This window comes from Petaurus breviceps, unplaced genomic scaffold, assembly GCF_028583685.1.
Source record: "Petaurus breviceps papuanus isolate PSGF00001 unplaced genomic scaffold, PetGlider_PUasm1.0 470, whole genome shotgun sequence".
In the NCBI taxonomy this organism is placed as follows: Eukaryota; Metazoa; Chordata; class Mammalia; order Diprotodontia; family Petauridae; genus Petaurus; species Petaurus breviceps.
This window is the reverse complement of record NW_027186350.1, coordinates 1,834,892-1,849,363: the sequence shown is the minus strand read 5'-3', so window position 1 is coordinate 1,849,363 and position 14,472 is coordinate 1,834,892. Positions and strand designations below refer to the sequence as shown.

At 39.6% G+C, this 14,472-nt stretch overlaps 1 protein-coding gene across 1 annotated transcript in view; it reads right to left on the bottom strand.

Annotated features, from left to right (window-relative positions):
• Positions 1 to 7,822: 7,822 nt before the first annotated feature.
• CCND2 (cyclin D2) overlaps positions 7,823 to 14,472 on the bottom strand; it is a 39,421-nt gene continuing 32,771 nt past the window's right edge. The window contains exon 5 of the mRNA XM_069101472.1: positions 7,823 to 13,101. Coding sequence (XP_068957573.1) covers positions 12,946 to 13,101 — 156 coding nt within the window. The 3' untranslated portion in view covers positions 7,823 to 12,945. The remainder of the gene's footprint in view (positions 13,102 to 14,472) is intronic.

Genomic DNA, 14,472 nt, shown 5'->3' with positions numbered 1-14,472 from the left:
CCTTGCATATAATAATCATAATTATTTATGTAATTTTATAATTTAAATGTTTATAGTTATGGATAAAATAAAAATGTATTTTTAGAAAATTATAATTATATAATGTAAAAAAATATCTGTCTTGGGGGCAAGAAGAAGATCAAATGCTCCAGGGGTCAAAAAGATGACTGAAGATGATGAGAAGGCTGAATTGCTCTTTAAAAAAAATAATGCTTCTGCTTATATTTCTAAGGAAGAATATTTGGATTAGGAACTGAAGATATGTATAGAGGTGGTAAGAAATGATCATTGCAATTGCCAACACTGAATTCATGTTACATCCAGTGATGTAATACGCTTGCTACTGATCTCTCAAGGGACATTATGGATTAATATAGAGTGACATACACACTTTAGAACATGGTTGGTGTGTAGCTTTGTTTTGCTTGACTATCTATGCTTATTTGTCATAAAGAAGGGCTTATTTTTATTTCTAATTTTTGCAGTTTCAGGAAGAATCGAGTTTAAATAATAACGATGTCCCAAATAAGGAAAGAGGATCATTGAAGCATTTAAAAACACACATACAAAAGAAAATTTGGAGGGAGCAGCAAAGATGGACATCTTTAAAGGTAGCATTCAATTTATTATATGTTTTCAAAGGGGGCAAGTTGTTTGCATTAGAGACACACTGTTTCATGTAAAATTCTTTTTTTCTGTTCTTCTTTGCATATGGAAATGTTCGTGTTAATTGGTAATTGTCCAGTGCAGAAAAATAAAAACTAAAAAAAAAAACAAAACAGACTCTCCTGAGGCAAAGAATGAAATTAGGAGCTCATCCAAATCCCTGCACTAGCTTCAATATACATTCAGATTTGGACTGCCTAAAAGCGTATCAGGTATTTCAGGGGCTGGAGGAACCTGTGGTGGCCTGCCATCTCCGGATGGTCTAACGGCCTTGGAAAACTTGCATTTTTTTGGATTGCTTTGGGGAGGTCAGCTGAAAGCTACATTTGCGCCATCTAGTGGACTTGATAGGAAGCATGGCAGTAACCAGTTCCTGGTCTACAAAGCTTGGATAAATTGGCCATAGAATAATTACCTCACAGTTCAAATGTCAGAAACATCATGGGAGACTTAATCAAACTGTTAAGCTAGAAATAATTATAAACAGTAAATATTTCCAGAGCTGCATTTTCAATAAGCTAAAAATAAGTGTTGGTTAGATTAGCTAGTCAATAAATATTACACATCTATTATGTGTCAGGCACTGTGCTAAATGGCAGGGATGCAAAAAGAACAAAAAGAGGCAAAAAAACAGTCCCTGCCCTCAAAGAGCTTATAATTCAATGGGGAGAGGAAACAAGTAAACAAATATGTAGAAGCAAGTTCTATTCAGAATAAATAGGGAATAATCAACAGAAGGAAGACACTGGAATTGAGGGGTTGGGAAAGACTTCCTGGAAAAAGTGGGGTTTCAATTTGGACTTGAAGTATGCCAGGGAAGCCAGGAGGCAGAGTTAAATAGGGAAAGCATTCTAGGCATTGGAGATATCTAGAGAAAATGCCTAGAGCCAGGAGGCAAAGTATCTTGTTTGTGGAACAGTCAGGAGGCTGCTGTCACTGTCACTGAATGCAAAGAATAGAAGAGTACATGTCTGGAGTAAGATGTAAGAAAGAAGACTAGAAAGGTAGAAGGAGAAGGGGGGAGGCTAGGTTAGGAAGGACTTTGAAGTCCAAACAGAGGATTTTGTATTTGACCCTGGAGGCTAAAAGGAGTAAATGGAGTTTATTGAGTGGAGGGGTGACATGGTCAGCCATGTACTTTAGGAAAATCATTCTATGGCTGAATGGAGGATGGACTGGAGTGGGGAGAGACTTGAGCAGGCAGATCCACCAGCAGGATATTGTAAAAGTCCAGGTATGAGATGATGAGGGGCCTGCACTAGAGGGGTTGCAGTATCAGGGGGAGAGAAGGGAATGTATTTGAGAGATGCTACAGAGATCAGCAGGCCTTGGTAACAGATTGGCTATGAATGGTAAGAGATAGTGAGGAGATGAGAATGATGACTAGTTTGGGAGCCTGAAAAACTAATACGAAAAGTAATAGTGGGAGAGGTAGAAAGATAAGGACTAGGGGCGGCCAGGTGGCTCAGCAAGTAAGAGCACTGGCTCCAGTGTCAGGATGACCTGGGGATCAAATCTGGGCTCAGATACTTAGCACCACACCCAGAAATAACTGGCCGTGTAACCGTGAGCAAGTTACTTAACCCCAATTGCTTTAAAAAAAAAAAAAAGATAAGGACTTCCATACTGAGTTTAAGATGTCTACTGGACATCCAGTTTGAGATGTCTGAAAGGCAGTTGGAAACACAAGATTGGTAGTAAGCAGAGATAGGGAAGGAAAGGTCGATTGGAGAATCACCAACATAGAGATGGTAATTAAATCTGTGGGAGTTGATACATGGGTGAGATGAGGGAGAATCATAGGCTGGTAGGCAGAGTTGATTGGCTATTTGATTTACTGTATTCCTAAAGGTTGGTTCAATTTTCTGACCAACCAATCTGTGTCCTTTGTTATTTTTAACATTTATTTTATTATTTTCAATGAACAAATATTTATTTTCCATACCTTTCATTGTCCTATTCACTTTCCCCAAGGTGGGGGTGGAGAACTTCTTGTAACAAATTTGCATTCAAGCACAACAGATTACTGCATTGGCCATGTCTAAACATGTATGTCTCATTCTATATCTTCAATCTATCACCTCTATCAGGAAATGGGTAGTATGTTTCCTTATCAGTTCTTTAGAATCATGTTGGCTCCTAGAATGCTCAGAATTCTTAGGTCTATCCAAGTCATTTGTCTTTACAATGTACAAAGTCATTTGTCTCATTTTTCTGAATTAGTTCATACAAGTCTCCCTAGGTTTCTGATATTGAACCTTTCATCATTTCTTAGGGCACAAGAGCATTCATTCATATACTGTGACTAAGGCTGACTGATTCAGTCATTCTCTAACTGATAGGTACCCCTTTAGTTTCTAGTTCTTTGCCTCTTCAAAAAGAGTTCATACGTGTGTATAGGTATACATATGCACACACACATATAGCTCTTTTTCCTCTTGCTTTTATCTTTTTTGATGTATAGGCCTAGTAGTAGTAATATAACTGGATCTTAATGAGATGCAGGGATTTATAATTTGGGGGGCATTGTTTCAAATTGCTTTTCAATGAGTCTAGACCTAATTTCTGCCAGACTGCTTTCCAGTTTTCCCCAAAGTTTTTGTCAAATGGTCTCAGGGTCTTTTGTCTGAACTGTTATACTATGGGACTTTTGAGGGGAAGGAGAGCAGAGTCAGAAGGATAAGGAGAGACAGTGAGGGCCACCTGAGATTTTTCTAGATCTAGACTTATCTCTTCAGCTGCAGTAGCACTTAAATGGTAATTTCAGATTTCATTCAAATCTTGTGGTTTTCTGAATTTGGCCAGACAGCTTTCTGTTAAACTATGTTTCTGAAGTGACCTCCTCTTGGAGTACTTTTCAGTGAGGGGAGGTAGCTTGATATAGTGTAAAGAGTGATGCATTAAGGAGACCCGAGTTGAAACCCTATCTCTGACACTTGTCATGGAGTTAACTCTAGGCAAATCACTTCTATTTCTCCGTCTGTAAATGGGGGACATGACTGCTTGGGGTACCTATCTCCTAGGGTTGTTATGAGGTTCAAAGGAGGCAATCCCCTCATTACATTTATAACATGCTTTGCAAACTTTGAGACATTATATAATCAATTATTTTATTCTTTAGCCCCATCCCAGTTCCCTAACTTAAATTGTTCACAACTTCGTTTCTAATGCTTTATGGTTAAGTGTAAAATCCCCATGAAAATTTTGAAATTTGTGTAAAACTCTTCCCCCAGAAAGTTGATCCGTTATTAGGTTCCATCCTTTCATACTAGGTACTCCATTTGTACAATGCTAAAATTTGCACTTGACAAATTTACTTTTCATGGATTCTTCAACTAGTCTCATATACTTACCATATCTCCCTGTTTCTTTAATATTCCCTCAAAGTGCTTAGTACAAAGCATGGGAGTTCATAATTGTTATTGGTTGACTTTCTTTTGGTCTTCTGTGGTTACTGGAGATGTTATGACTTTTTTTTTTTGGTAATAATTCAAATGTATATAGTGTGTTGAGTGACAGGGAGCTGAGCCTGGTCAAGTCTCTAGACCTTTTTGCCTCAGTTTCCTCAACTGTAAGAAAGCGATAACAGCACCACCTCAAAGTTTTAAGATCAAGTGAAATATATTTTTAAAACTCTTAGCATAGTGTCTAGCCACTACATAAATGTTTATTCCCTTTCCCTTCCCAGGGTAACACAGTAGATAGAGGGCAATCCTTGAAATAAGAAAGAACTGGGCTTAAGCCCTGCCTCTGGCACCTATAAGCTGTCACAACCTCTCAGTGCCCCAGGTCATCCAAGATGATAAGAATCAAATGAGCAGCTGATCTATGTCTGGAGAGTTTTTTTTTTTTTTACAGTAGGAGGTACCTATATGGAAATCTTGATTTCTCCTCCTTCACCTCACCAAAAATACAATACACCTCCATAGGACTTACAAAACACTTTCTCAGCAATCGTGTTAAGTTAGGAAGAGCAAGTCTTCTACTATTCTCATCTTACAGATGAGGAAACTGAGACAAGTTAAAATGACTTTAGCTCATCAGAATTGAAATGTGAGGCAAGGTCTCTGGACTCCAAGTTCAGCTCTTTTAGCACCAATGCAGGCTGCCTAGTAGAGGGAGAATGATTTGGTAGAACATTGAACTTGGCCATGAAAGAAATGTGCTTAGAATGTAGGACAATATCCTCTTATGTGGCACTTCTTCCTTAAAAAATTGGTGACTTCATCAGAATGGGTGTTTATTTTCCTGATAAAGATCACAATCCTGTTGCTTTTGAGTTTCTATGGCTGAATAACTGACCACTGCAGACCTGTTGAATCTTTTTCTGAACATGGTTAGATTAATTCTTAGATGACAGATATATGGTGTGAAATTAAGAGTCATTTACAGATTGGTAGGAATATTTGGCAGGAGTTCTTTACTTGGAATCTGTGAACCTATTTTTTTTTTTTTAAGCAATCGGGGTTAGGGTTAAGTAACTTGCTCAAGGTTACACAGCTATTTATTTCTGGGTGTGGTGCTGAGTATCTGAGCCCGGATTTGATCCAGGTCATCCCAACACTGGAGCGGGTGCTCTTACTCACTGTGCTACCTGGCCGCCTGTGATAGTAATGGCAATTAAAGATTCCCCTGCATTGGCTTGGTTTTCAAATTGATTGTGTTAAAACCCAGAGTTTGTTAATCCCACCTGTGGGATGGGCTTGTTGATGTGAAAAGAAAGTCCTGAACTGGGAGGAGCTGGTGATGTAGATTTGGAGAGACACTAGAGAGAGGCGGAAGATCTTTTTGGAAGCAGCACCTCGTGGAGAGAGAGAGACTAAGAGAATTGCTGGTGGCCGCTTTGAATTGCCTTGGACTTTTGAGACCTGCCCCCTGAGCTGCCAAGGACTGAGGAGACATGGCTGTTTTGCTGGTACTTTGTCTGTCTGTTTTGATGTTGTTTTGCCAGATTTGTCCACTGGTGAAAGACAGTCCTTTTGTTGAAGAAGTCCTGGAACCTGGCTGTTCGATAAGAAGCCCTGAGACTGTCCTGCAGACAGAGTGAATACTATCCACTGGTGAGGGACAGTACTGTTGTTGCAGGGGTCTGGAGACTGTCCTGCAGACAGAGTGAATACTGTCCACTGGTGAGGGACAGTGCTGTTGTTGCAGGGGTCTGGGAGCCTTTCTGTTGGTTCAGAAGCCCTGAAGGATTTTCTTGTTGTATGTTTACAGGAATCCTGGGAGAGGGCTTTGCTAATGTGTTCAGGGGTTCTAGGACTGTTCTACAGACAGAGGATAAATTCATGAAGGGACTGGCAATGTATCTTGTGGCTTTGCTAAGCCTTGTCTCCCCAGGAACTAAGATTGCTGAGAACTTGCCTCGTGTCAAGATGAAGAAAAGACCTCCATTTGGGTATTAAGTGCTGTGTTTAAACTTGACGTAACTCTGGGGTAGATTCAATTGTGATCCAGGGGTGAGGAACTTTTGAACTTATTGTGCTCTGTGATTGACAAATGAAGGTACTTTACCTATGTTTGGAAACTAATCTCCATTTGAGAAGAGGGGTTTTGTGGTGGACCAAATGAAGGTATAGCCTAGGGGTGGAGAAGTATTTAGAACAGGGACTTTGTAATTGATTGAATGATTGGAAGGTCCTGGGGTGGGGTAGTACTTGGAGATTATTTAATCACACTTAGTAAATGCTGTATTTTGAATGATGTCATGTTTTGATCTTCTCTGTTCTTGGTTTGTCACTAAATAAAATAGAGAGCACCTATGCTGGTATTTTGAACCTGGGAAGTTGCCTTCTTTTGGCATTACATTACACCGCCACTGTGAACCTATTTTTTAAAGAAGATATTTTAACATCCGCATTTCAATATATTTGGTCTCCTTTACAATTCGATTTTATTTTATGCATTTAAAAACATTATTCTGGGAAGAAGTCCATAGGTTTCACCAGACTGCCAAAGGGGTCTATGACCCAAAAGAACTGTTCTAGAAACTGTATTCTGCTGGCACAGCCCCTCAAGAATTTAGGACCAAGTTGATGTCAAGATAAAGCACTAGAATAGGACTCTGAATTAACTTTAATTTTTATTCAGACATTGTCTTCTTGTTAAATGCACTGAAGCCAGGCAAAATTAAAATAAAAATGTTGAGGGAACAGGGGAAGTACAGAAATGAAGAGAAAATAAATTTTCTTATTTAAATAAAAGTGGATAATCTCAGTAAAGTCCTACTGTAGTGCCTCATTGGGGCACACAGTTGACCATGACTTCCTGAAAAGTATTCTAAGGGATTACAAACTTGCTCTGGAAGGTCTTACCAAAAAGCTTTGAGTATAGTCCTGAAAATGGACTGTATGTCTTTCATCTGAGGACCTCATGACCAAGTAGGTTTTAGGCGATACATATTTCAGCTTCAGCAACGGTTTGAGATCATTTGTAAAGTCAGTCTATGGTGTTGGAAGAATTACCCACAAGAAAAATGAATTTCTTGAGAGAGATACAATGGGTACTTGAAGTATACATAAGTAATCCCAACATCCTCTAACTGATGGGATTCCTGGAGAAGCAGGGGAAACACACTCAAAGACAAAAGGATTGCTGCTAGTCCAACAGCCCAAACAAAGGGGGCAAGGGTCAAACTATTACATTAAAGAGGGGGACTCCCTAAGAATGTTTCAACATAGTCCTACCATGTATATAGAAGTAAAGATTAGGTTTGGAACTGATGAATGACGCAAGAGAGCCAAGTCTAGATTACAGAAGCAGGATGGTAGATAATTGCAGGGATACAGCCAGCCAGTGTGCCTAGAGATGTCATATGAACCTCATGCAGCTTTCATGTTAAATAAATAACAAAAACAAAGCCAGAAGTGACCATGAGGCAAACTTTGAAGCCCTGGTAATATTTGCTACCTATTTGCCTTAAGATGTTTTTGAGTGATGGAGTTAAGCAAAATGGTCACATTGTAATTGAAAGAAAAAAGGGTTAATATTGTAATATTTTCATCTAAGTGCCCACCCCCATGAAATACATTTAATATGTCCCCTGAAATTTAATGGCCAGAGAGGTGGAAGACAATTTCAAAACGGATGTGACTGGTGATGTTACAATTCTGTTCTTAGGACTACTGCTCTATGAATAGTCAAGACAGCGAGAGAATTTAGAATTTAGGTGAGTTTATTGTCCATACAGCATATCTAATTGCAACCAAAACCATTTCTCAAATCCAACTTCAAACTAGTCGGAAGAACAAGTTATTAATTTTAAAAACACTGAACAACCAGTCTTCTTAAGAGGCAATCAGCTACACGTCACAGTCTGACCCAATAACTCAACCTTGTACACTTTCCCCAGACTTTGTTCACATGGAGCACGTCTATGACAGATCTCTCTAGCATCCCCCCACCTCAAAAACAACCATGCCTCTTAAAGAGCCCATTGTGAGAGAAGAAAGTTGAAATGATGTGGCATCACACTCATTAAAGCAGAAAAAAAGTTCAAGACCGGAAACTCTGAAACTGAGTTAACTGTTGAGGTACGTGGTAATGGAACATAATGGAAAAAATCCAGTGGCCTGGTATTTGATGGGAATTTTAGAGTTATCAAATTATGGGCAGTGGTCAGAAGCAAGAAACATATCCGTTTTATTAAGGGCAGGGGCTTGCCAGAATATTTAGGACGCTGTATAGTCTTCAAGGATTTTTGTTTCACCTTTTCTCCCACCAAAGTGGGCTATATGGCAAGGGCAAGCTAGGGCTACAAAATGTAGCGAAATCATACATTTATTTCACAACAGGGAGTCAAAAATCAACAACATACAAATGTATAGAAGTAGTTCTTGTTGAATTAAAGATATTAAGCTGTTTATAGAGTCCATAATCACTTGATGCTACAAGGTAGATGGAATAATACAATTTCTCTTGAATTTTTGCACCCAATTTTATGTAAATAGTTATCAACTCCAACATCCCTTGAAGGATGTTTTGAGTTTCTTACTAGTGCACCTCCATTCTATACTGAATATTGTTTTTGGAGGGGGGAGGGATAATGGGTGGGGCATTATAGTCTAAGCTTTAATTTACCCCCTTTAAAGCTATGCATAGGGTTGGACTACTTCAAAAGTTGAACTCTTATCAGAAGAAATCCTGGTGTCCTGGAAGTCTGGCCAATCTCAAGTTGGCTTGCTCAAATATTCTCTCCATCCTCATCTTCTAACCCATTATTTCTTAAATTTAGAAAAGTAATATGTACATGTTATAAGGTGCAATGGATCATTTTCTTCTCAATAGTCCTACTCAGGGTCACACAGAATGAGAATTCTGCTGCTTCTCTAAGAAAGGCCCCGAACTAAGGTACTAAATATTATACTGTCTGTTGTATGGACATCAGGACAATCTAAACAGATTCTTAAGGTTCTGAACTAAACAAAAATGTAGTTTCTTCTTGAGGGAATCCCAGCATGCTGCAGAGCATGTGGTATCAGACACAGGTCCATCTTCTGTCTTGGTCATTTAAATTTCTGTTCTGGGAACACAACCTCTTGGGTCCTCATTGCATGCAGTGAGGGGCTCCCTGACTTAGCTAATAAGAGAGGCAGACAAGGGTCTTTCCTGTGAATTGTTGACAGACTCTGTAGACATTGTAAGCTGTTTGAAAGTAACTCCCCAGAGCATTCCCCAGGGATCAGGCTTCCATGGAAGATATTTTTTTATCTTTTTTTCCTCTTGGGGAGGACTCCTGTATGTGTTTATGGTGGTGGGGAGAATCTCTACCTCCAGGTTCCTCAGCTTTTACGAAACTGTATAATATCATATTATGCTATTATACTGTATTTGGTGTTTTGGTTAAGGATTTGACTAAGCTGGACGGAAAACACCACGATGCAAAAAATAAAGTCTAAACAACTCTTGATGGAGGTGAAAGAAAGGAAGGAGAGGAAGGTGAGAGAATGGAAAAAAGGGGGAAAAAAACTACTGGTGGCATAGCTCCTTTGATGGGATTAAGGGACAAAGGAATAAACTAAAGTTAAAGGGCAATCTGGAACCTGGAACAGAAGCTTCTCCTAAAGAAACAGTATCAAGATAAAAAGAACCCAAGTCTCTTAACCAAGGATTTTTTCTCTGCATAAGTGTGCTTCCTCAAAACCGACCTCATTACACAGGCCTATATGATATTAAAAGTAAAAAGGCAAAGGAAAAGCTAGCTGCAAAGGGGCTGGGAAGTGGGAATAGGTTGAGAAGAAGTACCCGATTTCTTGCCCCTTCCTCATTTGGACATTATTGTTTCAGTCTCTTCATTGTGAATTTTAAACTGATCCTGTCTCACTTAACTCCCCTGCTAAAAATGAGCATTTAAATAAATTGGGCTTGGCTTACTGACTGGATTTTCAGCCTTCATTTTAGGGAGAATTTTCATTTTAGAGAATTCCCTCTAGAAATTCTTTTTAATTGAAGCATCTTTCTGAAGGCCCAGTGTGACATAATCATTCACACATGCAGAAGTTACCTTTAGAGGGAAACAAGTATGTCTTTCCTTCTAATATTTTGGGGAAACAAATTCTAATCACTGATGGCTTTTAGCGGACTTGTGGTCTTTTCCCTTAGGTCTATCCTGGTGCCCTAAGCTATCCCAAGTTCAAGTAAATAAGACCTAAATCCCCCATGTGAAATTTGCTTAGTACCCACTGGTAGAGGGCCTTGGTTTCTGCCAGTGGTAGGAGGAACCATCACCATAAAATTACATTTGAGGTTTGGTGTTTGGCATTTAGTGGGCCAGAGATTGGGGAAGGAGAGAGCAAGACCTTTTGCAATGAAAGACTCTGCATGAACTGAATGGCTAAGGGAAAGGCCTTTTCTCTTTAAAGGCATGCAAAACATGGATTTGCACAGAAGCTGCCAAGATCAATTTTTAGTCTCCCTTCCTGACACCTGGAGTCAATGAAGGTAAGTAAACCAGACTTCTAAATCCACTGCATAGTTGCTGGTGCATAAATATATGCCCTAGAGGACTCCCTGGGGTTCAGTGTATTTTTTCCACTATGATGAGGATACTTAAGTCAAAATGGGAGCCTAAGTCAGTGTCCTTGTGCTCAGAAATAGTTCTCAAGGGACAAGGTGCCCCCTTTCTAGGCTAAAGGTAGCCCTGTCTTGTTTCTGAGGGGAAAGGAAAAGATTATCTCCCATCTCCTCTATCAAGGATTTGAAAAGGCTCCCCAGCAGAAGGTTGTGAGGTATTAGGAAAATAGAGTGTGAACCTTTTATTTTGTATCCAGTAAACCTGAGGTAAATGCCATTTTTGCAGAATATGAGCAGGAAAAAAAATGAATACACTATCAGAGAAAAACAAAAGGCATACACGGGCTTTTCCAGTAAATCACAGAACTTATAAGCTCAACTTAACCACCTGCTTCAGGATTTGAAATTTAAGCAGTAAAATAATATATTATCAAAATGTTTATAAAATAGCAGCACACTCAGTGAAACATTACAGCTAAGTACTGTTAATGTGGATAAAAATGAAGGATCGTAGCTTCTTAGCAGCGCAAACAACAACAAAAAAAAAACCCCAAACAGATAAAAACAAATGAAAGATACCCTAAGATTTTTAAAAATTGCATTTTCAACCCTCATATTGCCAGACATAAGTCTGTTTATAAAATAATGCTTCAAAGTAGCCCATTATGATTTCTTTTAAAAAATGCAAACATATTTCAAACAACAGCTTCATATACCCACATCACCTGTTAATATAACTGTGCAAATTTTTTTTTTGCTGCTTCAACTCCTTTGCTCCCTCTTTGAAACAAAGTGGAAAAAAAAAATTCAAGTACACTGAATACAATTTTGTAATAAAATTAACCACCACCCTCCCCACCCCCTCCCCCCCAAAAAGGAAAAAAATAAAACACAACACTGCGCCCCTGGTGTTCAGTCATCTGACTTTTGCACTAACAGTAATTTTTCTTTTAAGGCCCAAAGGAGAAGTGTGCAGGTAGATGTATTAAGATCCTTCTGTGACACAGGAATAACATTTTTTTCCTTTGGAATTTTATCAGGAATGTTGTGATGGGAATGTCACCTGAATGGGGTGTCTCTCATCTTCTAGCATTAATGCAGGAGCTATTGAGAGAGTATATCAGATGCAATCTAGTAACAATACTACAGAATGGGGAGGGGAGGAGAGGAGGACTGCATTTTTCAACCCCTCTCTATCCTTTATTCCACATGATTTTCATAAACCATTCCATTTATCCCTCAAGAATAATTTTCAAAGTGCTTTTTGAATGGAATGGTTTACAATAATGCTGAGCTGTGGATAAGAAATGTTATTCAGTCCGTGGAATTAATTTGGACTGGTAAAGGATGTGAAGACCTCATCACCCTTGTTATTGCAGCAATTCAGACTCTGGTCCTTTTTTTCTGCCCTAAAACATGACCCCCTGGGAATGGCCCCAAAGTGGGCTTTCCTTTACACTGACAATGTGGTACTACCGTCAATGGTAGAGCGTGCTTAAAGGAGGAGCAACACGTCACACCCAGAAACCAATCACATGTCTCTATCTGCCTGGCAAAATAAAGCATCTCCTTTCTTTCCTTGGCAGCAGCTGCTGCAGATGGGAGGAGGCGCAACTAACTCAGAGAAATACAGCATACATCCCAATTAAACCAAAGGCAACTTAAGAGCCAAAGAACTTTTGCATCCAGAATAGTTCAATTGCATCAGAGATAATTATCTTTCTGTGTTGTCCCTCATTACTTCCTCATTTCCCCAACCCGTTAGTCCATTGCTTTGCAATCTAATTAAACCATGAATCACATAGTTCTTTTCTCCCATCTAAATCGGGGATGTATGCACTAGTTCGTAATATGGAAAAATAGAGTATAATCTGCTTTGTTCCCACATCTGCAGGCATACATTTTCTCTAGCTACTTTGTATGCTTTCGTTATAAGCATTTTTCTATACATAACCAAACAGCGACTTGTCACAAAGATCACGGTTCCCTTCTTTTTAACATCATAGGCACCAAATATTTTTAATAGTTCAACTTTTTTTTTGTAGGCTTCTTTTTCTCTTTTCTAAAAGACCCTTAAATATTCCTAGGTGGGAGTAGATTAAAAAAAGTTTTGTTCTAAAACAAACACACACACACACATACACACGCACTCACACACACACACACTCACACACACAAAAAAAAGACCCGCGAAGTAAGAAAACGCCCAAATTGGAGTCTGGAGAGCAAGTACTACTCTCTCTTTTTTCACTCTCTGCATCGGCATCCTCACAGGTTCACGTCCCGCACATCTGTGGGGGTGCTGGCTTGGTCTAGTTCATCCACCGTCTTTGCAGGATTCCTCTGCTGTTCCTCTTGTCGAACTTGCCTGAGACTGTTCACCAACACGGCCTCGATCTGTTCTTGGCAGGCTTTCAGGCAATCCTGGAAGAAAGGGGATGGGAAACAGAAGGTAAGTGAGTCGATGACACCTTGCTGTCTGCCATGAACTCAAGACACTAGGTCCAGATGAACCACATCCAAAGGCATTTAAAGAATGACAGATGTAGTGAATAGAGCACTGGCCCTGGAGTCAGGAGGACCTGAGTACAAATCCGGCCTTAGACACTTGACACACTTACTAACTGTGTGACCTTGGGCTTAATAAAAAAAAAAAAATGACTACTTGGCTACTATCAGAAATTCTTGATGATCATGAAGTTCAATAGTACAAGGGCAAGGAGGGGTTTTAATCTTCAACAAAAGGAAAAAGAAAAGTCTGCAAATTAAAGGGCGGTGGGTAAATTTTGCAAAATTCTAGAAAATTTTATTGAAAGGATGGTTTGTGAGTATTTTAGAAAGGGCAGCAATAATCACTAAAAGCTAATTCAAGAACAGGTCATACCAGACTGAGCTAATATCTTTTTTGGGGAATGTAACTACATTTGTAGGTGAGGAAAATGTTCTAACTATAGTATGCCTAGATTTCATCAAGATGTCCGACAAAGAATTCTAATGGGTAACATGGAGGAAGGTCTCTTGAGATGATGGTATGATTAGAGGCAGTTGACTGGATGAAGGCATACAAAGGAAATAATCATTTGTAAATGGATGTCAAGTGGGAAGGAGGTTTCTTGTGGTGTGTCCCAGGGATCTGTCCTTTACTCAGAGCAATTCAACATTTTTATCAATGACGTAGAAAAAGCAATAGAAAAAACACTTGCCAAGTCTGCAATGACATAGAGCTGGGAGAGTTAATAGATGATATAGTGAGACGAGAAGAAATCAGCATGTTAGAACAATGAGTCAAGATAACAGAAAATGAACTTAGAATCTATTTCTAGGTTTCACAGAAGTTCAAAACATCAACTTAACAATTACAATATAGGGGCAGCTAGGTGGCGCAGTGAATAGAGCCCTGTCCCTGGAGTCAGGAGGACCTACCGTGTTTCCCCGATAATAAGACCTATCCCGAAAATAAGCCCTCCCCTTACTGTGTAAGATTCCTCTAAAATAAGCCCTCCCCCGAAAATAAGCCCTATTGAGATTGCTACTGTAGTGAAGGTGATCCCCTGCACTACACGCTACATTACGGTACCCTCTGTATGCACCGTCCCTCCCCCCCATGAAACGCACGCCACGCTCCGAGCTGCATCCAATCAGAGCTGCAGCAGTGAGCGCGTCATCCTGTTCTTCCCCAGTGATTTGCTTGCTGACGCCATTGAGAGCAGTGCCGCGGAGAGCTGAGGCAGGACAACATAAGCCCTCCCCTGAAAATAAGCCCTCTGGTGTTTTCCTTTCCAAAAAAAAAAAAAA